Source organism: Chrysemys picta, chromosome 2 (genome assembly GCF_011386835.1).
Source record: "Chrysemys picta bellii isolate R12L10 chromosome 2, ASM1138683v2, whole genome shotgun sequence".
NCBI classification, from domain to species: domain Eukaryota; kingdom Metazoa; phylum Chordata; order Testudines; family Emydidae; genus Chrysemys; species Chrysemys picta.
In genome coordinates, this window is record NC_088792.1 from 31,689,928 (window position 1) to 31,714,192 (window position 24,265).

The following is a 24,265-nucleotide window of genomic DNA, read 5'->3' on the forward strand; positions in this document are numbered from 1 at the left end:
CTCTGATCCCTGCAGAAATAATTTCCGGTTGGCGTGGCAGTTTCCTACAGCGGGGGGGGGAAACAAGGCAGCTCTGCCAAGGAACTTTCAGCAGAGGATTGCAGAATACCTACAGAAAAATTTCCTAGAGATCTCTGGCAGATTCTCGGGACATGCAGGTGTACATTAAAGAACTTTTCCGCTGGGCCCGCGCTGCGTAGAAATTTGTTAATTTCTGTGCCTTATCCCTCCTCTACCATATAACAAAGTACATGAACTCAATTTCCTCTCACCATGCTGTATCAAAACAAAATCAAAGCTTACCAGAGCTCGCGTCCCTTGCTTCAGGAACACCAGAGCTGGAGTGCTGGGACTGGCTGGACCTCTCCGGAGTCAAAAAGAGGTCCTGACTCACCTCACCACACCACTGGCTGACCCTGTCGTTTTCCACAGCCTCCTCCAACTCCACTTCCTCATCTATCACTTTACCACTTCATCCTCAGGGTTGACTCTGCTGGCCGCTGCCTCAAGTCCTCCCGAAGTATCCTTGGGGTTTTTGGTGGTTGAGGTAGGGTCGCCGCCAAGGATGGTGTGCAGCACCTTGTAGAAGCGGCATGTCTTCTGCACTGCACCAGAGCGACGGTTGGCCTCCCTTGCCTTCTGGTATGTCTGACTCAGCACATTGATCTTAGCACAGCACTGCTGCATGTCCCTTTCTTGCCCCTTCTGCATCCCACTAGTAATCAGGCTCTAGGTATCAAAGTTCCTATGGCTGAAACGAAGCTGCAACTGCACAGCCTCCTCTCCCCACAGACCCAGAAGATCCAACAGCTCTGGTATACTCCACGCAGGAGCGTGTCTACTGTGGAAAGCTGGCATGGTCAGCTGGAAAGGTGCTGTGTTAACTGTCCATGCTGAACAAACAGGAAGAGGAATTTCAAAAATTCCCAATCCTTTAAACGGGGCAGGGGCGCATGCCTGTGTTTCTTCAGGGCAGCAGAGTTCAAACTGCTGACTAGAGCAGTCATGATGGGCATTGTGGGACACCTCCTGGAAGCCAGTTAGAGCAACATAAGCAAGCGCAGTGTCTACACTGACACTGCGTTGATCTGCCTTTTGTCACAAAAAGCTCTACACCTCTCGTCGAGGTGATCTTATTTTGTTGGCATAGCAGGAATGTTAAACCAGCGGGAGGAGCATTGTAGTGTGTACACCTCCAGTGTTTTGTTGATGAAAGCTGACTTTTGTTGACAAAACTGTAGTGTAGACAAGGCCTGAGCATATAAGACTTCGACCATACTTCAGAAAATGGTTTCAGCTCCGGTTTTTCAATATTTTGAAAACTCTCCATTCTGCTTGGTCATGTGCCTATTCAGTAATGAAATATTAAAATACAGAGAGGGTGAAGTACTGGCCACGTTTAAGTCAGTTGGGAGTTTAGAACATTCTAAGTAAACTAACGATTAGCAACTTCTTTAAAGTTCACCAGGAAGATCTGCTATATGATTTTCAAGCCTTCACACTTGCTCCCCACACACACAGGTTTTGACTAATAGTTAACTGTAAATAAAAATGCAGATCTTGTCAGTTAGACCAGATGTTGAAATATACAACAAGAGCTTTGTCTGCTATCCTTGACAAATAGTTTAACCATCTGTTTATTAAAATATGGTTGTACTGAGGATAAGTTCAGGGATTGCTATTTCATAATGATAGACCATGTACAAATACTAAATAAATAAGGCTTTATACTCTAGGAGAAAATGTTCAGTAAGTTTAGGCTCCCACTTGCATTTCTTAATGTCACTGAAATGACAACTTGTGTTTTATTACTTTTTTATCGCTTTTGTAGCTTCTAGCATCTACCAGGCGGGACCAAGACAATATGCAAGCTGAGCTGAATCGCCTCCAGGCTGAAAATGATGCCTCTAAAGAAGAAGTAAAAGAGGTGCTACAAGCCCTTGAGGAACTTGCTGTCAACTATGATCAGAAATCTCAGGAAGTAGAAGACAAAGCAAAGGAATATGAGCTGCTTAGTGACGAACTCAATCAGAAATCGGTAGGAAATCAGGACAGGGAATTACTAAATTTTTTTTATTAGGAAACATGTTTTTTCAACTGCTTACATACGTTGTCTCTTTTAAATGGCTTTTTTGAGTGTTAAAACATGAAATTTAGCTTTATATTTTTCTGATGTGGAATTGTAATAGTTCTGATTTGATTATCTAAATCAGATTTTGGCAAATATTAATGTGATATGTAGCTTGCACAACAAATCATAGTTAATGGGAAAGATAGAAAATGTAATTTATATCTGCCATTCAGATTTCTCTTCTGGAGTCTCGGCTTGGAGTTGCCCGTTTGAGGAGTTATTCCATAGCTGCTAATTTTTGCAATTTGCTTGGGGGAGTGGTGTCAAAATCCTGTTAAGTCACTGTAGCAGCAGGTTGTGCAGTCAGTTCTGTTGCCTAAAGTGAGCAGAGGTAGGTGTTGACTCTCAACATGTTAATGCAATAGGCAGTTCAAACTTATCACCCTTCAAAGGCTACCAGCAGTTAAGGGTGGAAAGTAGGCAGTTACTGTATTATTGATGAGAGAAGTGCCTGCCTGCCTTGCACTCTTGGTGTCCAAGTCTCATTCTGTGGGTCTGTTCTGTCCTCGTCCAGGTGTTAGCGGTATATCACCAACCAAAAGGTGGAGAAAGATTCCGCTCTATACTTTCTTCTATTTGAGCTGCTTCAGAAGTTCTAATGTTTGTCAGGTTTTGAATTCATAAACAAAAAATCTACTTAATCCTCTTTCCTGTGGATTCTTTCAATACTTTTCAAAACTAGTACCCAGGTAAAATATTTTTCTTGTTGATTCAGTTTCCAGAACTGCTCTGTTTTTAGGATGAATTTTGCCTTTGCTTCCATCACACTAGTAACACACAATTTTCTTTGTTTTCATTGCTTATATAAAAATTGTGTGGTTTCAGACAGGCAACATAGACATTTCCATTTGTTTCCTTACCAACCAGTTGCAGAGTTTCTTAATTAAAAAAGCATTTCGTGATACAGTTTTGTATCTTCATTTGCATGAAACATTTTTAGTTCTGTCAGCTGTACTCCAGCTTGGGGAGTTTTCTTTTCTTCTCTTCCCTGGAGGGATAGCTCAGTGGCTTGAGCACTGGCCTGCTAAACCAAGGGTTGTGAGTTCAATCCTTGAGGGGGCTATTTAGGGATCAGGGCAAAAATCTGTCAGGGGATTGGTCCCGCTTTGAGCAGGGGGTTGGACTAGATGACCTCCTGAGGTCCCTTCCAACCCTGATATTCTATTCTATTCTATTCTATTCTATTCTTCTTCTTTATTTACATTTCACTTCCTTGCTATGCCAATGAGTAAATAACTGGATACTAGCTTGAGGTTTTCGTTCGAAACTCTCTGCTATGGTGACTAGATGTACATAAGAGGTAGTATTTGTTGACTGTCAGCAACATAAGGCTGGTTGGGCCTTATTTGAAATAGCAATTAGTGTCTGCCATCATGCCCATCTTTTTTTTTTCCCCCCTCCAAACATTCTAGGTTGAGTGGATAGCAGATACTTTAAGAACGAGAGCGCTGGTAAATTAGGATTATTTGACACGAACAATTTTAGAAGAAAGTGCTTCTCCATCTTTTTTTAGGAGGATTTTATCAAACTTGAGTAGTACAAAGAGCTTAAATGATCAATCTAGAACCAGTACAAAAATATTTTTAAATTCACACTTCTCCAAAGAACCTAACTCCAGGAATCCCTCTTGTGTGTCTGTGTGCTAGCCAGCTTGGGAGTTCTAGTAGTTATCCTAAACTTTTGGGCTCAGCAGCAGGCCTGTGACATCCCTCTTGCCTGGGAATCTGCTAACTTCAGTCTGCATTTAAAGGCTTAGTTTCTTTCTGATTATAGTTAACGAAAAAGTTTCTTACGAGTGGGATCCTCTGATCACTAGTTTTTCTTAACTCGGTGTGAGGTGTCAAGACATTGCTGCATATACCCCAGTGAAATTTTTTTGTTTTGGGTATAAATTTTCTGTTTAAACAAGATTTTGACAACTGGTGTCCCTTTGTCAGTGACAGGCTTGTCTCTTCTGGGCATGTTTGTGCCAAAATTGGGATAATTGGTTTCAGGCCTCCCTTGGTCACAGGTGTGACGGGGGATCCCTGGGGTACAACCTGGAACTGTGGGACTGCTGTTGCCCCTTAACTCTCCAGCCTGGGCTGTCTCTCACAAAGCTATGCCAGTGACAAGCAGCAAAACTCCTGTGATCAAAAGAGGCGCTGTGATCACTCAGCCATCAGCATGTGGAGTCTCACACCCAGCTAAATTACATGAATGCTCTCTGAGCCACTCATGAATCGTAGAGAGAGCCACCAGCAAATCACTCCAGCCTTGCACCCTGGAAATTTACAGTCTTACATTGCTCAAGACTCACTTGGACAGTGCAAGCTCATTAATTAGTTTGCCACTTTGTCAAAGGAAAGTGAACATGCATCAGCCTTTGTAATCTGAGCTGAGATTCCCCAAGGACTTCAACCAAAAACACACTGTTCAGGTAAAATATAAAAACAGATTTATTAATTACAGAAAGATTTTAAGTGATTGTAAGTAGCAGGTATATAGATCAAAGTTGATTACATAAGAAATAGAATTTAGAGTGTGAATTTATTTTTAACTTTGAGACTAAGCAGGATTTGAATCAGTCTCTCACCCTAATAGATCATACAGGCAGCTCACAGTTCTCAGTACACAGGCTGGATGCCCTTTCCAGCCTGGACCAATCTCCCCAGCTCAAAGTCTTTGTCTTTCAGATGACCTTCCAGGTTTTGAGATGGGGGAAGAGAGGCCAAATGATGACCAGCATGCATTGTACAAAACATAACATAATCATATGACAGTGGTGAATATGGGGGGTTTCATGGTGCTACTTTGAGGTCTAGAGAGTCACAACATGTGTAGTTGATGTTGAGCTTATTAATCCCAACTTCATTGGAACATTGGGCTTCTGAAACTTGCCTTGATACAAGTGTACTATTTGCATTCCAAGCTTTGTGCTAATCTTAGTAAATCATTCCTTAGCAACAAGGATGGGCCTCACATTTTTACTAGAAGTAGTAAACAGTCTCCTCTGTGTAGCTTCCCCCTCCACCTTTTTTTAAAATAGTTTTTGCCAGAGCCTTTTAAGTGTGTGTAGAGTGCAGTTTTAACTTGCCTGTCATAGAATGGTATGATTTACATGGGGCATTCTTCAGAAACATTCATGATTGGCTGTGGGATATATCAGTTGTTGCCATGATCCAGTGAACACACCTGAAAGCTCCTCCGGTTTCGTACAGTTCTTTAGCCAAGTCCTTTTCAAAAACCAGTCTTAAGACTTAAAAGTGATTTGAGACTTTATATTGGTGCCATAAATCCAATAAGGCAGGCACTGGTGTCATTCTCATCATTGTAAAACACCTAGCTGGATCCCATGCACTACTTCTGCTGCTCTGTCAAGGCTTTGATTCCTCAGGTGCCTGAATCTGCTTTGAGTAAGATGTCACCTCTGTCCATCGTGATCTTTGAGAGTGGACCATGCTTGATTTGTAACATACTCTGCTCTTAACTTCAGAGACCAAAAGTTTCTGGTCACTTCAGGATAGACCTGGTACCTTTGACGGTGTTCCTGGTCTTTGCACTGAAGCACTGGCCTAACAGCTGTAATGGTCAGTGTCCTCTACATCCTGGAATACCTGGGTGCATTGGCTTTGGTACCCATGCACTGAGTCTTGGACCATAAACGCCATTGCCTTGGCCACATTGTTGACCTCTTTGTAAACAGCGTATGTTGCTGCCAGTGCAGCCACTATGCTGCAAGTTATTACAGCATACTGATGTTTGTCTGGGATGAAGTGAATGCTGCTAAGGAACAGGAATGTTAGAAATTTGTTTCGTGTTGAGAAGGACACGAACTACCAGTTTCCCTCAGGATGATCCAGCTTTGTTTTTTGTTTAAAGGTAGCTATAGCCATCCCATTTGAGATGGAGACCATCCAGGAAAGCCCAAGGGTACTAAGAACAGAGATACTTCCCACAGAAAGGGCCCTTATACTGTACTCTGGATCAGTTGGTAAAATATGGCAGAACACTCAATTGTAGAAAGTACCATTTGGGTTTAGGATGTCACAGGCTGTTCTTCCCACTATGCCTATGGTACAGTGTTCCCTAGCCATGATTCAGAATACCAAGATGTCTTTGGATGCAAGATAAGAGTGAGCAGTGTTGGCAACATTAGTTCGGACTGTCTTCCTGCTAAAATATCAGCAAACTGTGGGAGAAGTTGCACCTTTGTTTAAAGAATTCACAGACTAACATGCTACAGTGTGGACATGACCACACGTCAGGTGCAAGGTTCCCTTGATAATGCATTGATATCTGTTTATTTGTGATGTTTGAGGTAATAGTGATAAGTATTTATCATTGATGCTTGCAGTCATGTATGGCCGCATTCATCAAGCCTTTGTATTGATACTCGGCAGAAGGTAAAGAACCTGGCAACAAACCTTTGTGAAAATGGAGTCACTCAAAGACTAAGGAAACTAAAACAACCTTCTGTCCTCTTAGGCCTGGTCCACACTAACCCCCCACTTCGAACTAAGATACGCAACTTCAGCTATGTGAATAACGTAGCTGAAGTTGAAGTACCTTAGTTCGAACTTACCGCAGGTCCAGACGCGGCAGGCAGGCTCCCCCATCGACTCCGCGTACTCCTCTCGCGGAGTAGGAGTACCGGCGTCGACGGCGAGCACTTCCGGGATCGATTTATCACATCTAGACAAGATGCGATAAATCGAACCCAGAAGATCGATTGCTTACCGCCGGATCCGGAGGTAAGTATAGACGTACCCTAAGGGTCATTATCCAGTATTTGTCTACCTCCATCTATAGAAAAGGCAGTCTTTTGGTATAAGTTTCTGATGCTGAACCTAAATGTGCTTCGGATGACTTTATCAAAATTAAGGTTGGAGAACAACGAAGAAGTATGGTCTGTTTGGCAGCTGGTATTGGCATAAAGTGGCTTCTTCAATTTAAGTCTAACCCTGGATTTAGAGTTCGCTGTTGGTGGCACATGGATGGGCCAATCCTCAATCTGTGTAAATTGTCATACCTTTATTGTGAATGTCTTCTCTAGAATTAATGGCACTGCACAAAAAGACAATTTAGAAACTTCTCCCACAGCCATATCTGTTCAGAAAGCTCTAGGCAGGGATGGACTGAAATTGATGTAATCTGCTTCTGTGCAGTGGACAACAGATAAACATCTAAATTGTCCCACCAGCAAAACATACATAGTGATGAATGCATGTCTTACTATGAGAGAAAGCAGATAAAGGATGGGTCACATTTTAATGTCTTTGAGAAAAACCCCTGTGCTGTCACGCATTGGTAAATGTAACCATAAATGCTCTTCTAGGGTGTTGGCAGAATTATTGGCAGAGTTGCAGGATTATGTATTGTGTGCTGAAGGGCTTTGTGTCTTTCAGAAAAGAACTCTAGGAGTTTTGGTGAAATACTATTAGTTGTTGAAACTTTTGTTTTGCATATTATGCTACTCTACAGTGCTTGCAGGTTTTTAACAGTTACTTTTAAAACATAATGTAGTTATCAGTTTGGGGCACTTTAATGGAGGGAAAAGATTTTGCTAATATCTAAATTAAAAAATTAGAAAATTAATTTTGAGATTGCAGATGGAAAAACAAAGAAAAATATTCCCATGTAAAGATTTAAACTGATAAAATCTAATTTTACACCTTCATCCCTTGTTCTAGGTAATTTTAGCCAATATAGATGCAGAGCTTCAGAAACTTAAAGAAATGACCAACCACCAGAAAAAGCGGGCAACAGAGATGATGGCCTCCTTATTAAAAGATCTTGCGGAAATAGGAATTGCAGTAGGAAATAATGACGCAAAGGTAAAAAGAGGAGCTGTCACAAATGTAAAATGATACATACATTTATTCATGTTTAGGTCTCTTCAGTCTAGTAAAGATGTAATAACTAGGGTAATTTATAACACCTGTAACCATATAAATGTCTTCCTGTAAGGTTCTGAGAGCGGATAAAGAGAACCAAGTGTTAGTATTTGCCTTTTACAGTTTATACAGTGTTTATCTCTGACTTATTTATAACAAGGCATAGTGTACAAAGTCTGAGAACAGTTTAGTCTAACTATGCAAATACAGTGCAAACATTCCTCAACTTAAGTCACCAGATGTAATTTGGCACAGTTGATGGTACCTGCTTAGGAAAGGCTGAGCACTGACCGGGAATGGTTGCTTTTACTTCTAGAATAGCTGTTCCTTCCAGAGTAATTGAGTTAACTAATAAGCCATGTACAGAAGATACTACAGCTGCCTATACCTTCCCTGTGGGTGAGCATTGGCCTGCTAAACCCAGGGTTGTGAGTTCAATTCTTGAGGGGGCCATTTAGGGAACTGGGGTAAAAATCTGTCTGGGGATTGGTGCTGCTTTGAGCAGGGGTTGGACTAGATGACCTCCTGAGGTCCCTTCCAACCCTGATATTCTATGATCTAAGACGACTTCATTTTCCACTTCAGTTAGTTTCTTTTCAAATGCTCACCTGTGTTCAATTAGAAAAATCCCAAATAGACTAAAAAACTAAATTATTTTGAAGAGTTTGTCGCTGACCTGTAAACACTTGCAGTGAACTACAGCTTGGCAAACACAAGTCAGAATTTCTTGAGGGGGAAAAAAGTATGACTTATACTAGCCTTTCTAGTGGGAAGCAGGTGGAGTTAAGTTGTGTGAAAATGAAAAACAGTAGTAGCTGTGGCTACCATAAACATGGTCTGAAATTGAATAGCAGTGCCATGACTGTGTACTAGGGACTAGGCACTTCTGTTTTCTGATTGCACTTTGAGCGGCCGCATCCCATATTTAATATGAATATTAATGAATTTTTTGATCACTTAAACCTTTCAAATTCTGAATTTCTCTTTCAGCAGCCTGAAGGAACTGGCATGATAGATGAAGAATTCACAGTTGCAAGACTGTACATTAGCAAAATGAAATCAGAAGTGAAAACAATGGTAAAACGCTGCAAGCAGTTAGAAAGCACTCAAATTGAAAGCAATAAAAAAATTGAAGAAAACGAAAAGGAGCTGGCAGCATGTCAGCTTCTTATCTCACAGGTAAATGTTGCATTACTCTAGCTTTGCTGATTCAAGTCATTTTTGAAACATGATTCTTATGTTGGTTGTTTATCTAGTTACTGGTCAGTAGCTAGGTTGCTCTCACTTAACCTATGCATACATTTTTGAAAATAGACAGACAAGGTGGAAGCAGTAATATCTTTTATTCAGCCAGCTTCTGTTGGTGAGAGACAAGCTTTCGAGCTTACACAGAAGTCTTTTTCAGGTCAGATTTTGAAAACAGTAATTCAGAGGTTTTGATCTGAACTTCTTTTTGCAGAACAAGTGAGAAGTCAGACATCTGTTTCTTCAAACTGTCTTAATGTTGTATTAATCAACCTGTTTTTAATATCAGCAATACACTAAAGTGTTTAAGATTATCTTAAAAAAATCTTATCATTCCTGATACAAAGTACACTGAGAACTATAGACACCAGGGGGACTTAATGCTTCCTGTGAAGCATAAGAGCACAGTTGAGTGGTTTCGGATGTCTTAAAACCCCAATATAGGTTCCTAGACTTAAATCTCCATTTTCATAATTTTATATTTAACACTGAAACAACATTCTTACACTGGGTTAATCTTACTTTTGTGACTTGTTGACTTTTTTTGCTGTTGGAGGAGTGTTGCATACAAATAACAATTTCTCAAAGCTTGAAAAAGCGGTCACTTTTTCTGAAGTGCTCTGAGGAGACCGCCAGTTTAAACACCAATTGAAAGGAGGAGGGGAGGCAAGGCATCAGGGTGTAGACACAGTATGAGGAGGTTATCACAGTAGAACTGCTCTTTTTTTTTTTTTTTCCCCCTATTCAAAATTTTCAAATTAGCTGTCCATATGTAATAATCTGGCTGTTCCCCTAATTCTTTTCTCTGTGGGACTGGTATGACTTTATCTCCATCTTATAGGGCAAGCAACTTTCCATTTCTGGATAGATAAATCCTCAAGTGCAACAGGGTGGATTGATTTAAATCAAGGCAATTTAAATAATCATTTTGAATCAACTTTTCCATTTATACTTCAGTTATTTTCTAAAGAAAGGTGCATTCTCATTGGTAGATCTAACCATTAAAACATATTGATTTACAACTAAATAGAGCCTCCACACTTGATTTGGTACATCTTTTTGACACCTAGGAAGCTACACTATAACTAGATACATTTATTTAAGCAACTATATAGCTCAATATTTTCAGGTTCTTATTAATTATACATTTTAAGTATGTTAGAAAATGGTAAACGAAATATTTATTTACTAGATAATTAACTTTTTGCTTATGATGTGTGTCAAGCTGCATTAGGATGGTAACTGGTATTTAAACAAACACACACAACCACATATAACATTATTTTGTTTAATAAAAATAAACCTTAAATGTTTTGGATACATAAACTTATCAAAACATGTTTCACATTTACAGCTAAGTGATTTATTAAAGAAACAGAGGTATTAACAATAGTCAGTGAATTAAACTGATTGTTTCAGGTCTGCTGGGGACATTTTTTCAAATATGCCTTAGTAAAAGTGACTGGAGCTGAAGTTCCTACTCACCTAAGTCTCTTGAATATGAGACAGCAGTCTCCTAACTTACATAGGCTGCCTACAGACTTTTAAAACAGTAAATATCATCCCCTCCCTCCTCATTTTTAGTCATAGACTGCTTTTTCAACTCCCAATCAATTTTTCAACTTTGAATTAGTCTAAATGAAGAAAATATTCCTTCTGTGCCTGCAGAAGAGGCTAGTGCTGTCAAAAGCTGGGTTAGCATTTCAACAATATCTGATTCTACAGATTTCCATCAGTTCATTAGTATGACTTTCTTTAAAACATCAGCAAACATGTACTGTTTGAGTGGTTCACTTCCACTCCTGAAATTTAATAGGTTTGCCATGATTGGTTGGTGCCCATGTTACAGCAGCATCTTCTCCAGCACTTAGGTATCTACCCTTGTACTTTGCGTTGAGAATATTGACAAGAAAATGAGATGGAGTAAGTGCTTGATCCATCCATTTCCGTACTGCCTGCAATTTAACTTTGTTATTGGGCATTTCTTTCTCCAGTGTCTCTTGAAGTACATTTCCAAATTTCAACACCATCAGCAATACAGCAGCAATCTTTCTGCAGTTTGTTCAAAGCCATGGAAATACATTTCAGAGTATTCAGTTTCAGTTTATCTTCATGTCTGTTAAATCCATACTTTGGCTTAGATAGTTTCATTTGTTTTTTTATAATTTTCCTCACAAATTGTCATCAGAATAGGCCAGTTCTTAATAAATAGCACAAAACAGTCACCCACATAGTATTTTGCTATTTCAACATTTTCCTTTATTCCTGCAGTTTTATTTACATCTTTGGCTAAAAGATGCATCAGATGGGCATGGCCCCCATGTTACAAGTTTCAGGTTCACTTCATTATCTTCTGGATTTCTTCTCATCTTTTACAGCATTGTTACATTTACAGCATTGCCTCTGACAGAGTTATGCATTTGATACTTGAATTTTTGTCCAGTTTGTTGCAGCGCTTTTTTTTTTCTTTTAAGTATTCTGATATATGGGCATTTACTGATTGCTTCAATTGTTTTGGTAAGATAGACAACCACATCTAGTGTTACACAGCACATATTACTGGATCAGTGTGTGCATGGCTAAACCATCAAGACTGTAATTAACAAATTTCCTGTCAGTTTTTTGCGCACTGTTCATTTTCCTTCTCATACACTGTATCCAGCAACCTTCCAGCAATGTCTGCTCTGCTGAGTTGAGTATAGACTGGTCATATTGATTGTACCATGTCAATAAAATGTTTGTTCTGAACAAGACAAAAGGAGCGAACTTGATGCATAAATAAACCATGCATCCTTTTCATCTATGGAGTCTTGCTGGAATTTGCTGATCCAGATTATAAATTCTTCCATGATTTTACGGGATGACGAAGAAAGCCTGCGCGCCCCCCCCCCCCTTTTTCTTTTTTAAGCAGGTGATTTACTATCTGGTGTCTGTTGTTAGTTGCAGCACTGCTGGTGATACCAGCAGATGACTCTGAAGCTGTAGACATTGCAGATGGATGTTCATAACTCTTTATGTCTAAGCTGGATCCTGAAACAAAATGGTTTAAAAAAAAAAAAAAAAAGTGCCATTCACGCTGAGTATTACTCCGTGAACTGCTTTAATAGTGCACTGAGATTTGTAAACTGATTCATACCACTGCAGCTGTTTGTACCACTGTTTAAATAATATAACTTATTGTAAACCCAACTTCATAGGGAAATAATTAATAAATCATAAGTATTATCTAAATCTATTTAAATCTTTATTTCTAGCAACCTATCAAACAACTTGGGGGGGAAAAGAATTAAAAATGTTAAAATTTATGAATGACTAATAAAACTTTACTGTTAAACAGGAAATCTGCACCTAGGACGTTTGATCATGTTAGCAATAAAAAAGTTGTCTCAGAAGTTCAGCAGTTACAGTAAAATGTAATTGATAACTACTCCTACAGCAGACTAACATACCAACTATAGTTGGAACATTTTGAAATTCATAAGTAATCAAGCCATCCAAAACTCAACTTAGATTACTGTCAAAAATGTATTATTCTCTAGCATAGTAAAACATGGTAGGTAGTGCTTAAGAATGGTGCAAAAATAAGTTGACCAATCAGTGATCCAAATTGTTTCAAACATGTCCACATCATCCTCTTCAAAGTCATTGCATTCTGAGAAGCATTTTTCATAATGTTTCATTCTGACAACTAGATCGTACATCTTTGTTGTACTGTTTACATTTGGCACATGTTCCTTTTTTTTACTCTGAGCTACAGGATTTTCTTGAAAATACTCCCTAACAGGGACTATGACATGCAGCCATGGCGTTTTTTTCCTCCTGTTTCCAGGTGTTGAAATCAACACTAGAGGCTGCACTCAAATGAATGTCATCCCTTCTTCACACAGTGTCCTGCTTTGACACCAGTGTTGCTCCCTTTGGGTTGTGTACACTACTTCTCCCTTATTATATAACTCCGCCATCACTGCCCCCAGAAAAACAAGGACTAATAACAATCCAGGATTGTTGCTTGTGTAACCCACATGCCTTTTGCACTGCAGTATTTTATTTGTTTGGAGACAGAGAGAGGCAATTAAGAAATTAATGGATTTCTGTTTGTAACTCTCTGTGTACACATGCCAGGAGACAGAGCAAGGTCATTTACTTGAAGTGTCCAGAACCAACACGAAGCAAGGGCTGGTAGTTACTAGGCAGATCAGTGTTTGTCCATGAGCTGGAGAGTAAGTTTCAATGGAAGGTGGAATCTTAAATATTCATAATTTGAGACCATGTAGAGAGAAGCTATAAAACAGGAGTGGATGATCCTAATGAGATGCATGATGGTGTCTCCTGAAGTCAGAGGCCAGATTCCAGTGCCTGTGATGATTTTGTCAGTCTCTTGCACCAAGTAGTACAGTCCCTGGGTCCCCCACAGGATCAAACCCTTAAATAGTATATGATGTATTATGCCATATTTATAAAGTTTGACCTCAAAAGCCAGATATTTCCCCCCTGACTTTCTTTATAGAGAAAAGCAGCCTTTAACTCAGTTTTTGATAGAGACTCATGGATTCAGCATATTTTTTTATTTTAATGTTTTAAGAGATTATAATTTTAGGCCTTAACAAATCTTGCATTAGATTCAGATTTCATTGTAAACAGGTTTATTTTAAAAATAAAACTTATGTAAATAATAAAATATTTAAATTTTAAAAAATAATTTTTAAACATTTTCCCAAAAAATCAATTTTTATCCACCTGATGTACAAAGATAAAAATCTATAGCTTGCCTTTCTCTCATTCCATCAATGTATTTACCTGTGAGCAGAGATTTTCGAAGTATTATGATAGTGTGTACAAGGCATACTATGAGGGTCCTGATCCTGAATTGGGTCAAGCCTTCCTTTTTCTAGAAAAAGAGACTATTTGTATGCATTTGGTTTTCAGATTAGTTATTTTTGCCTTTTAAATTTTTTAATATTTTTAAGTCTTGCATGGAACTTCACTTTGATATGCCTAGTTTAAATGTAAATTAATGTTGTTTTCATTCTGAAAGCATGAAGCCAAGATCAAGTCACTGACAGAGTATCTTCAGAATGTGGAACAGAAAAGGAGGCAACTAGAAGAATCTGTGGATTCCCTTAATGAAGAACTAGTCCAGCTTCGGGCACAGGGTCTGAATTATTCTTTATATTTAAGAATGTAACCATTAATGTGGCTATGCAGTATGCATAACTGGCATCGGAGAAGATATGTGGTTAGTGTTTGTCCTATTAAGATAGCAGTCTAGTGCTATATAATGTGTAATTTAGAAGTTTTAGAAAACAAAGTAAAGTAGTTAGAGATAATGTATTTGGAGACACTTGTTGTCTGAAAGAACTATTCAGAACAGGGTTAAGATACAGATATAAGACTGCACCTTAATCTGTCTGCATATGAAAAACTAATTCAAGGTTTAAAATGAAAGGGTGTAAGTATAAATCTGACAGTTGTTCCTGTGATTGACTAGGCTCTGTAACTGAAAACTTTATTTTCTCTTTAGAAAAAGTCCATGAAATGGAGAAGGAGCACTTAAATAAGGTCGAAACTGCAAATGAAGTCAAGGCAAGTTAACGTATTTTGCTTCTCCTTAATAGTGTTATATAAAATTTCATATTTTAAATAGTAAAACAAATATTCTTTTTTTCTATAGCAAGCTGTTGAGCAGCAGATTCAGAGCCACCGTGAGACACATCAAAAGCAACTTAGTAGCCTAAGAGATGAAATTGATGCAAAGGAGAAGCTTATTACTGAACTTCAAGAGTAAGAGTTGTGCTGTTAAAATATTTTATTGATTTTTACTTAAATTTTTAGACTACAGAGGTAATTCTTTAACCATATACCTAGCATATTACTGAATTCCTTAGGATATTAATTTCTGGGTAATATTTGATTATTCTGATTTAATTAGTTCTTCAGTTAAGTCTTTAACCATTCTTCATAGTAGTGAGTAGGATAACTCATTGCTGTCACCTGAAGTACAGTGCTCAAAACAAAGCAGAGAATGTCATCCCTTTTTTTTTTTACTCTGGTTTGTTGGTGCTGAGTTTCAGGGTTTCTACAAGTGATGAGTAATGAAAAAACCAATGACATTTAGCATTTGGAAATCCTAACTTTAGTGTGAATAAAATAAAGATAATATATTAGGCATCTATTAGTATAGTGAAAAAACCTTCTTTCCAACATTGTAAACATATTTACTGTGAGCATGATGCTTTGATAAAGATTTCATTCATCTGACAGATGATCATTTCATTTGTTGACCATTTATCAGATAATCAGACCTGCGTAAGAGTTGGTTGCTAAGATTTCTGATTAAATTTATAATGCAGTCTGAACAGACTCCTTTTGGACCTTATAATCCTTTAATAAAGGGAGCAGAGCATGTCCTGTCTCAGCTTAGTTTTGTTAAGAATGGTATATAATGATGAAGACTTGGAGCATTGTTGAAGTATCGTCATGTTTCTCTATAATTGTATCTTAATCCTAACTTTCTGTGTCCAGCCAAAACCAGAAGATGATGCTTGAGCAAGAACGTCTTAGAGTTGAGCATGAGAAACTGAGAGCTACAGATCAGGAGAAAAGCAGAAAACTGCATGAACTTACGTAAGTAATAATCTTACTTCAGGCAAGAATGTGTGGCTGGGGATCTTAAAATTGTAAATACTGGTGAGCTGAAGTGGTGTGGGAGATGTTCATTACTTAACACATTACTAAGGATACGATTCTGTCACAGAGGTCACGAGTTCTGTGGCTTTCTGGGGACCTCTGAGACTACTTCTGAGGCAGGGTGGGAGCAGCTGTCAGATCCGGGCTGCCAGAGCAAAGGCTGCTGGAACAGCTGACCGGTGGCCACCCAGGGGTCGACGGAACAGCTGGCCACCATCCAGCCCCAGAGCAGGGGGCCGGTGGAACAACTGGCTGGCGGGGGGACACCAGAGCAGTGGCTTGGGTTGTGTGAGCAACAGTGGTCAGCCCCCTGCGGGGCTGGAGCAGCTGCAAGCCCCAGCAGCTCTCTTTGTCCCTCTCTGGCCCCCAAGGTTGCGGGCTTCCGTGAATTTTTGTTTATTGTCTGCGGCCTGTCCCTGACTTTTACTAAAAAATATCTGATAGAATCTTAACCTTGCATATTACGTAAAGGCTCCAGAACTGCTCAGCCACACTATCCATAGTCATGTTAGTTCCTCCAATATTAGAATGTTATATTAGTTTCGTGCCACTTCACTTCAAAATAGTCCATATTTTAAGAGAATTGTTTTCCCTCCCCATGGCAGCCACAGTTACTTGAGATGTTATTGTGATTTAAGAATTCCATTACTGTTCTGAAGTGGAAATGGGCTACTACTTATAGGATTGTTTACTCATCTTTAATATATTTTCTTCCTCTCATCTCACTGTTCTCCCTCTCCCCTTTTTAAAAATCAGTCTGAAAGTGTGACCTGATTCTGAGGCACTCTCCCCCTCCCCCACCCCAAAATAAACATGCTACCATTTAGTCGGCTGTAATGCCAGTTCTTTATGGGAGAACCATTTTGGATTACCCACATGTCAAATTTAAAATGGGTAGTGGTTTGCCCAGTGCATGCAAGATTGAATCTCCTATAGACTTTTTCAGGAAACTAAATAAACTGTTTAAGGGAATTGGTTATGATGGCTCAAAATTGGATGTATAAATGTAAAAAGAAATTTCTCTAAATGCCTCTAGCCAGAGGAGCTCTCATGGATATCTTTTTAAAGACTTTGTCCAAAAATGTATTGATTTATGTGGGGATTGGGACACAAAACATACTCTAGTTTACAGAAAATTGGTGAGCATGTATTTGGAAGGATTACCAGAGAGTTGAATGCATTGTTTTATTGACTGCCTTATTGAACTATGTAATTTACATTTACTGGGTGTCATATTTTGCCCTGTCGTATTGTAGTTTTCCGTAAAGACAAAACCTGAAATTTTTATTTGTGCCTGAAAATTTGTAGATTTTAATTTTGCCTACCTAAAACTTGAAAATCAGTCATGAACTTGGTTACATTGGTCTGGGAGCTGCTGGTCAGTCAATGATCTGTGGCAAAACAAAATCCCTTTGTTTTGCCACGGATGTGAGTGATGGCAGCCAAAGCACGTCTAAGGTCTAATATTATCAATCGTCAAAGATTTTTAAACAAATGCCCTTACACCAGTGCAGCTTTATTTTATATCCTGGTAGGTTACAATTTTTTGGCCCATAAAGTCACTTCATTCTAACTCTGCTTTATATCCACACCCCCAAAGCAACTTGGAACCAAATTATATCAAGCATTAATCTCTTAATCTATCGGTTCCTCATACAGTATGCATAATTGAATCATATTATTGAAGTTTGGATGGCGTGAAGTGCAAGATTATCACAATTAGATGATTTTAAAGTGTAGGCCAAGGTATATCATTTTTAACTTTATACAGTACAGTACCATAAATGCATGGCCTTTTCAAACCAAAGACAATGCTGAATACTAACAGTGTAAAACTTCTTTAGTCTCAAACTCAAAAACATATTTATAAATTTGCTGTGACTCCCTCCAGATGAGATCTGAAATGCAGCTGGAGCTCATGAGCATTTCCTGTTGCAACACTAGAAGTGGTAGAATAGCCTAATCAATTTAGACTTCAGACTTTTGGTGATACTGGGTGGAAGGAAATTGTTGTTATAAAGACCAAAAAAAAAAAAAAAACATGGCAAAGTTCTGTTTCCTTTCTCGTTAAACCCAACACTGGTTCCCTACTTTTCACCCTTCACTATGTTTTTGATCATAATAAAGTGCCTGGGTCCTTTCCCCAGTATCCTGCCTGATCTCTCCAATTGCCTCATAATTTGAAAGAAGCTGAAACCAGAGGCCTTAACAATAAAGTTGATGCTTATTTCCCAGGAAGGAATCTTAAATAAGATGTTGAGAGAGACCCTATAATGTGATTGGTGTCATTAGGCTGTTGTATCTTTTGGAAATTGGAAATCTGAACTTCTAATACATAAAGGAAGAAATCGGCATAACAACATGAAAAGTTTTTTTCAAATTGAATAAATCCTCCAGCCCATCCCCACATACTATCTATTATCTCCTTGATCAGTCAACGCAAGAAATATTTGTAGGACCAGTAGCTCTTTCCGAGCAATGGTTCTGGACCTATAATCAGAAGTTTTCAACCTCTGGTATGTTAATATGGCGGTTTTAGGGGGTTCTGCAACTCAGCTGTCTGAACTGACTTATTAAAATCCCTTTTAACGCTAATTGTATACAGATTTTCACACAATATCCCTGCTCTTCTAGTCTTGGGCTCTTGAATGCTCTGCCATCTGTGACTGATTGTAAGGTGGTTTTGCACTTTGCATAATTAAGGATTAATCTCCTTTCTATTTGGAACATAAAGTAGGATTTATAAGGTTTGTATTTTACACAAATATAAATGTTTGTACTAGTGTGTATATATTCTCTAATTGTTAGGGTTATGCAAGACAGACGAGAACAAGCAAGACAAGATTTGAAGGGTTTGGAAGAGACTGTGGTAAGTTAGTTATTACAATGTGTACTTAAAATAAATGCTTGTAACTTTTGTTCATGTTAAGAATTCTAAGCTGTAAAATGCTTATTTATTGTTTTAGGCAAAAGAACTTCAAACGCTACACAACCTTCGGAAGCTGTTTGTTCAAGATCTGGCTACCAGAGTTAAAAAGGTAACATGACATGATAGCAAGACTTGTCTCTATTTTAAATGTGGAAGGAAGGAAGGAAGTGAGCCTAACTAATTTAATGTAATGTAGTTCCTTTGGTTCCGGTTTTATTAGAAATCTGAACACCCACATATCACTATTTTCTGTTATTACCATAGAGTGCAGAGATTGACTCAGATGATACGGGAGGCAGTGCTGCGCAAAAACAGAAAATTTCCTTTCTTGAGAATAATCTTGAGCAGCTCACAAAAGTCCACAAACAGGTATAGTAAAACTCAAGACTAAATGAATTTAACTTTAGAACTTTAAAATACATCTTGAACAAGGAACAGTTTTTGAAGGTATAATGCATGTGTACATATTTGTATTGTGGAGTAGTTGTTCAGACATTTCAGAGATGCTTGCTTGTCTCAAATTTTAACTTCAATTTTTAATATTAAATACATAGACTAATGTATTCCTATGAAGGTTTTTTTACAATAATTTAGACTTAAATGGTGGTGTGTGTTTGTATATATAATGTAGTGATGTCTATATTTAGATAAGTGGTGTAGTTCTATTGACTCTTAATACTTAAAAGGAAATTTTACTGCTCATATGTATTATTTTAATTACCGTATATACTCGTTCATAAGCTGAATTTTTTTAAGTAAAAGGAAGCACCAGAGAAGGGGGTCGGCTTATGAGAGGGTATAGAGAAGGGAGAGGTGGGACACAGCCCCTCCCCCCCAGCAAGGAGAGGCAGCCCAGCCAGCAGAGCCAGAAGGGAAGAGGTGGGGCCAGAGTGTCTCTGCTTCTGGGCACACTGCTCTCCCCCCAGCCTCCGAAGCAGCTGTGCAGCTCTGAGGCTGGCAGGCTGCAGCCAGGCCGCTCGGCCCCGCCCCTCAGAGCACCCTGCGGCCATGCCGCCTGGCCCAGCCTGCTGGAACATGCTGTGGCCATGCCACCCAGTCTGGCCCTCCAGAGCAACTCTAGCCAAGCCAGAGACATCCTTGCCTGGCCCTCCCCAGGTGGGAAGGGATGGGATGGGGAGAGTGTGTGGGTCCCAGACTAGGGATGGGGTCATGTGGGGGGTGGTCACAAGGGTTATTGCCGTGACCCCCAGCTTCTCCCTCCTCCCCTCTCCCAAAATTTCCCCACCAGTTGCTGTCCCAGCCCGTCAGGGTAAGCAGCTGGTGCGCCGTGACACTTTGTTTACTTAGGTTTACCTCCGTGCCTGCGGACACTCGAGGTAAACAAACCATCTCGGCCCCCCCAGCGGCTTATCCTGTTGGCCCGGGAGCCAAAGTTTGCTGACCCCTGAATTATAAAGTCGGCTTATGAACATGTCATAAATGTTTTCCATTTTTACTTATCCGGGGGGGGGGGCTTATAAACGAACCGGCTTATGATCGAGTATATACAGTTTATTCAGTTTAAACTTTCAACAAAGAAAGTATTGTCCCATCTATTATGGTTACTTTCATCTTGCTACAGTGAAAAACTAAAGATATTTTGCTTATCCTCAGCTGGTACGTGATAATGCAGATCTTCGCTGTGAGCTTCCTAAACTTGAGAAACGACTTAGAGCTACAGCTGAGAGAGTTAAAGCTTTGGAGTCTGCACTAAGGGAAGCCAAAGAGAATGCATCTCGTGATCGCAGACGATATCAGCAAGAGGTAGACCGTATTAAGGAAGCCGTGAGATCCAAGAACATGGCCCGAAGAGGACACTCTGCACAGATTGGTTAGTAAAGAAGATACTGCAGTTTCCAAACATGTTTTGCTTAATTTTCCTTTCCTTTCCTTTCCTTTCTATTCTATTCTATTTTTTTTTTTTTTTTTTAAATAACTTCAGGCCAAATTCTGTCCTGCATACATGCCTGCAGCTCCTAGTAATGTCAGTGAGAGTTGCACATGTGAAAAAAGGCAAGATTTGTCACTTAGTACAAAAACTGCTATAGTTAATTTCAGTGTACAATACATGCAAATCTTTGTAAGTCATTGCTTTGTTGACCTGATTTGTCTCTTCGGTGGTTGGACTTTCACACCATATAAAACCTCACCTGCATGGAACACTAACTACCGAGGTGAATGTTCTGTCTCCTTTAAAAACAAAACAAAAGTTTGAACATAAACCAAAAAATTCTATAATTTGCCCTTCAAGTCTTTGCTGTACTCTTGTGATGGCAATATTACGAAGTGGCTATCAAAACAAGGGAAGGACAAGAAACTTAAGTGTACCCAATTTCATAATCAAATTATTAATGCCTTTGCTAAAGCAATAAACAATTTTCTCAGTACTTTTTTGGTAATTGATTTGCTTAGTTAAGTATTTTGAATAGAAGGATTTCATCAAAACTTGACTATCATTTCTTTATAAAACTGGAAAATCCAAGGAGAAAACACGCAAGATCTAAGACTTCCGTAATTCAGTGTTTTGAACTTAAACGTAAGGATCACAACAATCCTCATCACCTTCCATTCCAAATGCAAGGTCCATTCCTTCAACTTTGCCTTCTCTAATATCTGTACAAAGCAAAATGTACTTAAACAAACAAACAAAGCCCAATCTCAAAACACTCCATCGCTCACAAAATTTCCCCTCTGGAGAGGATGAGAACAAAACCACATATGACTAATGTTACTCAAATCTCTTAATGCAAGGCTGTAAGGCACTTGGATACTGTGGTGATGAGAACAGTATAAGAACATGGAATAGTCCATACATTCTATTAATTTATAAAAAGTTACCCTAATTTTCACTTTAAACAGTAGGATAGGTACAAGTTACTATGCACAGTAATTATCATCTGTAAAGACACTCCTCTGCACGCTCAAATATTGAAGGTGCTTGCCAATCAAAATAGAATTCTTTTTACTCAAGGATTTAATGCTGTGGCCATTACCTTAGTAGCTATCACCTACCATGATCTATTACACAACATAAAGAATAAGATGGTGTCATCTCTAAAAAGAGGATGTCAACCTGTGAAATTCGTTGCCAAGGGATGGTTGTGAAACTATAACTGGGTTCAAAAAAGAATAGGTAAGTTCATGGTGGATGGGTCCATCAATGGCTGTTAGCCAACATGGTCAGGGATGTCCCTAAATCTCTGACTGTAAGATGCTGTGACTGTCTGACAGAGGATGGATCACTCAATAATCACCCTGTTCTGTTCATTCCCTCTGAAGCATCAGCATCTGCCACTGTAGAAAGACAGGGTACTGGGCTAGATGAACTATTAGTCTGACCCAGTATGGCCATTCTAATGCTGGGAACAGAAAGTGATTAAGAGAGTTAATCTCTCTAAAATGTCTTGCTTTCACAGAAATTGATCGGGATGTGCAGAAGTATTTGCTCAGAGAGCAAGTTCTGTATCCAAAAAATGAGTCACTAGACAACTTTTATAACTTGCATTAATCCAAAATACCAGTTATTAAACAGGAGTTCACTTGACACAAATTCTTCTGTCTGTGGGAAGTCACTGAAAACAATTCTGATATCCGATCTAGCTAACCTGAGGGTGGTCTAACAGCATTATTATCCATTTTTCTTGTGTTATACAGTAACAACTTTCAACCTCAGATTTCAATGGCAGATTAAACCACATCAAGAGTATTTGCTTATTTAAACCTGAAAACACAGTAGAATCTTGCTAATCTATACTTTAGTAAACCATCAGTCTATATTGAAAATGGATTTAAAGATTTGTTGCTCAAAGTAGGAGGAATCTGGAAAATTTTCCTTGTGCTGCTGGGATGGGGCCAGTGCAGTGAGCTAACGCTCCCCACTGGTCAATAGCGGAGCACCATCTCGTCCACTAACCTTAATCCAGTCTTCACTGAAGCCCTGAGACAGGACTGGAAAAGCTGCTCCCATCTTGCCTGTCTCCTTCCCCCCCCCACCCCCCCCAAAGGCCTTGCTTCTGAAAGTGGAATGGGATAAACCATGCAGCAAGTGTCTGATGTTTGTTTGCTGCAGAAGTAGAGGGGAGAACTGCTGTATTAAAATGGCTTTGGTTGTGCAGACAGTAGTTTGCTTTGAGGGGAAAAGATAGTCCCTTATTTCTACTTCCTCTTAGATCACCAGAAGGACAAGAGAATGGGGAAGATTTGAGGGTCTCTTTCTACCTTTATCACAGAGCATAGGGAGAGTCCTCTGATATGCTAGAAAATGGCCCTGGGCTGACCTATTAGGAAAGATTGGCTGTCTATGAAAGGCCAAAAGCTAGCTGGACAGGGAAGGGAGGAGGTAAACTATTTTAGTCCAAATTTATAAAATTGTGCATGCAGATTTCTCTGAGCATACCAATTTTAACTATAATACAAGCACAGAGCTTCTTGTGCTTCCAAAATCCCAGTTTTAGAGCTGTACCCTCTCTTCCTACTGCTGAGGTCAGCTAGGCAGGAGAAATTGCTCCAACTTCAGATCCCTAAGAGGGAAGTGGGACATGTCCCAGGCCTTTTTTATGATTTTTTGCTATAAGTTGGGGAAGGGAGGAAAGGCCCCTTCCCATTCTGAGTTGCTGGAGAGTGATGGCTGTGGTCCTGTCCCTGATCTCCCATCTTCTCCCTGGGGGATTTCTAAAGAGGAAGAGAATCTGTATCTCGGTGTGGGCCATAGCTTCAATTTTGTCAGGGAGTAGCAGCTGTTTGTCAAGATAAGACTTCACCCCACTAGCTTTCAGCCTTGGCTCCAAAACTTCTCCAGCTGATGCTGTCAGCTAAGATGATACCTAGTCAGGATGTAAAAGAATGCATGACCACCATGAACCCAGTTGCTATATATGATGATCACACTGACAGATCTTTTGATTCAGCTGTTTGAAGGGAGGATCTGACAGTAAATGCTGAATGCCTGATGTAGTACACCTTTAGCCGTTAGCAAAAAGTTGGCACCTCCACCTTTGGATAGGGCGCAGCTTCTGCAACTGCATAACTCAAGAAGCATATACCAACTGCATAACTCAAGAAGCATATACCAACTGCATAACTCAAGAAGCATATACCAACTGCATAACTCAAGATGCATATACCAACAGCAGAAATTTCAGTAACTTGTTTTCTTGATGAGGCAGAATCAGGCTGGTTGGGCCTTAAGGTGCAGAGTGCATGGTTATAGATTTGACATTGATCTGTTTCATACAACCAATCATAAGTTACATTGCCTGAGTCTAACGATCTTGTTGTTATAATCCCCAGAACATCACTTCCTAGATTTTAAAAATGTTTTTCTCATTTTAGAAAGCATGATGCAAATAGTAAGAATATGCCTTTCTCAAGGTGTCATAAAACAAAATATTAATGAAT

General features: G+C 39.3%; 1 protein-coding gene across 1 annotated transcript in view; it reads left to right on the forward strand.

Annotated features, from left to right (window-relative positions):
• The window catches only part of KIF5B (kinesin family member 5B), a 67,331-nt gene that overhangs the window by 38,396 nt on the left and 4,670 nt on the right, over positions 1-24,265 (forward strand). Inside the window, exons 14-24 of the mRNA XM_005290971.5 lie at positions 1,832-2,038; positions 7,804-7,947; positions 8,998-9,186; positions 14,288-14,405; positions 14,774-14,835; positions 14,924-15,033; positions 15,775-15,876; positions 18,748-18,808; positions 18,906-18,977; positions 19,133-19,237; positions 20,483-20,699. Of these exons, the coding sequence (XP_005291028.1) occupies positions 1,832-2,038; positions 7,804-7,947; positions 8,998-9,186; positions 14,288-14,405; positions 14,774-14,835; positions 14,924-15,033; positions 15,775-15,876; positions 18,748-18,808; positions 18,906-18,977; positions 19,133-19,237; positions 20,483-20,699 (1,387 nt within the window). The remainder of the gene's footprint in view (positions 1-1,831; positions 2,039-7,803; positions 7,948-8,997; positions 9,187-14,287; positions 14,406-14,773; positions 14,836-14,923; positions 15,034-15,774; positions 15,877-18,747; positions 18,809-18,905; positions 18,978-19,132; positions 19,238-20,482; positions 20,700-24,265) is intronic.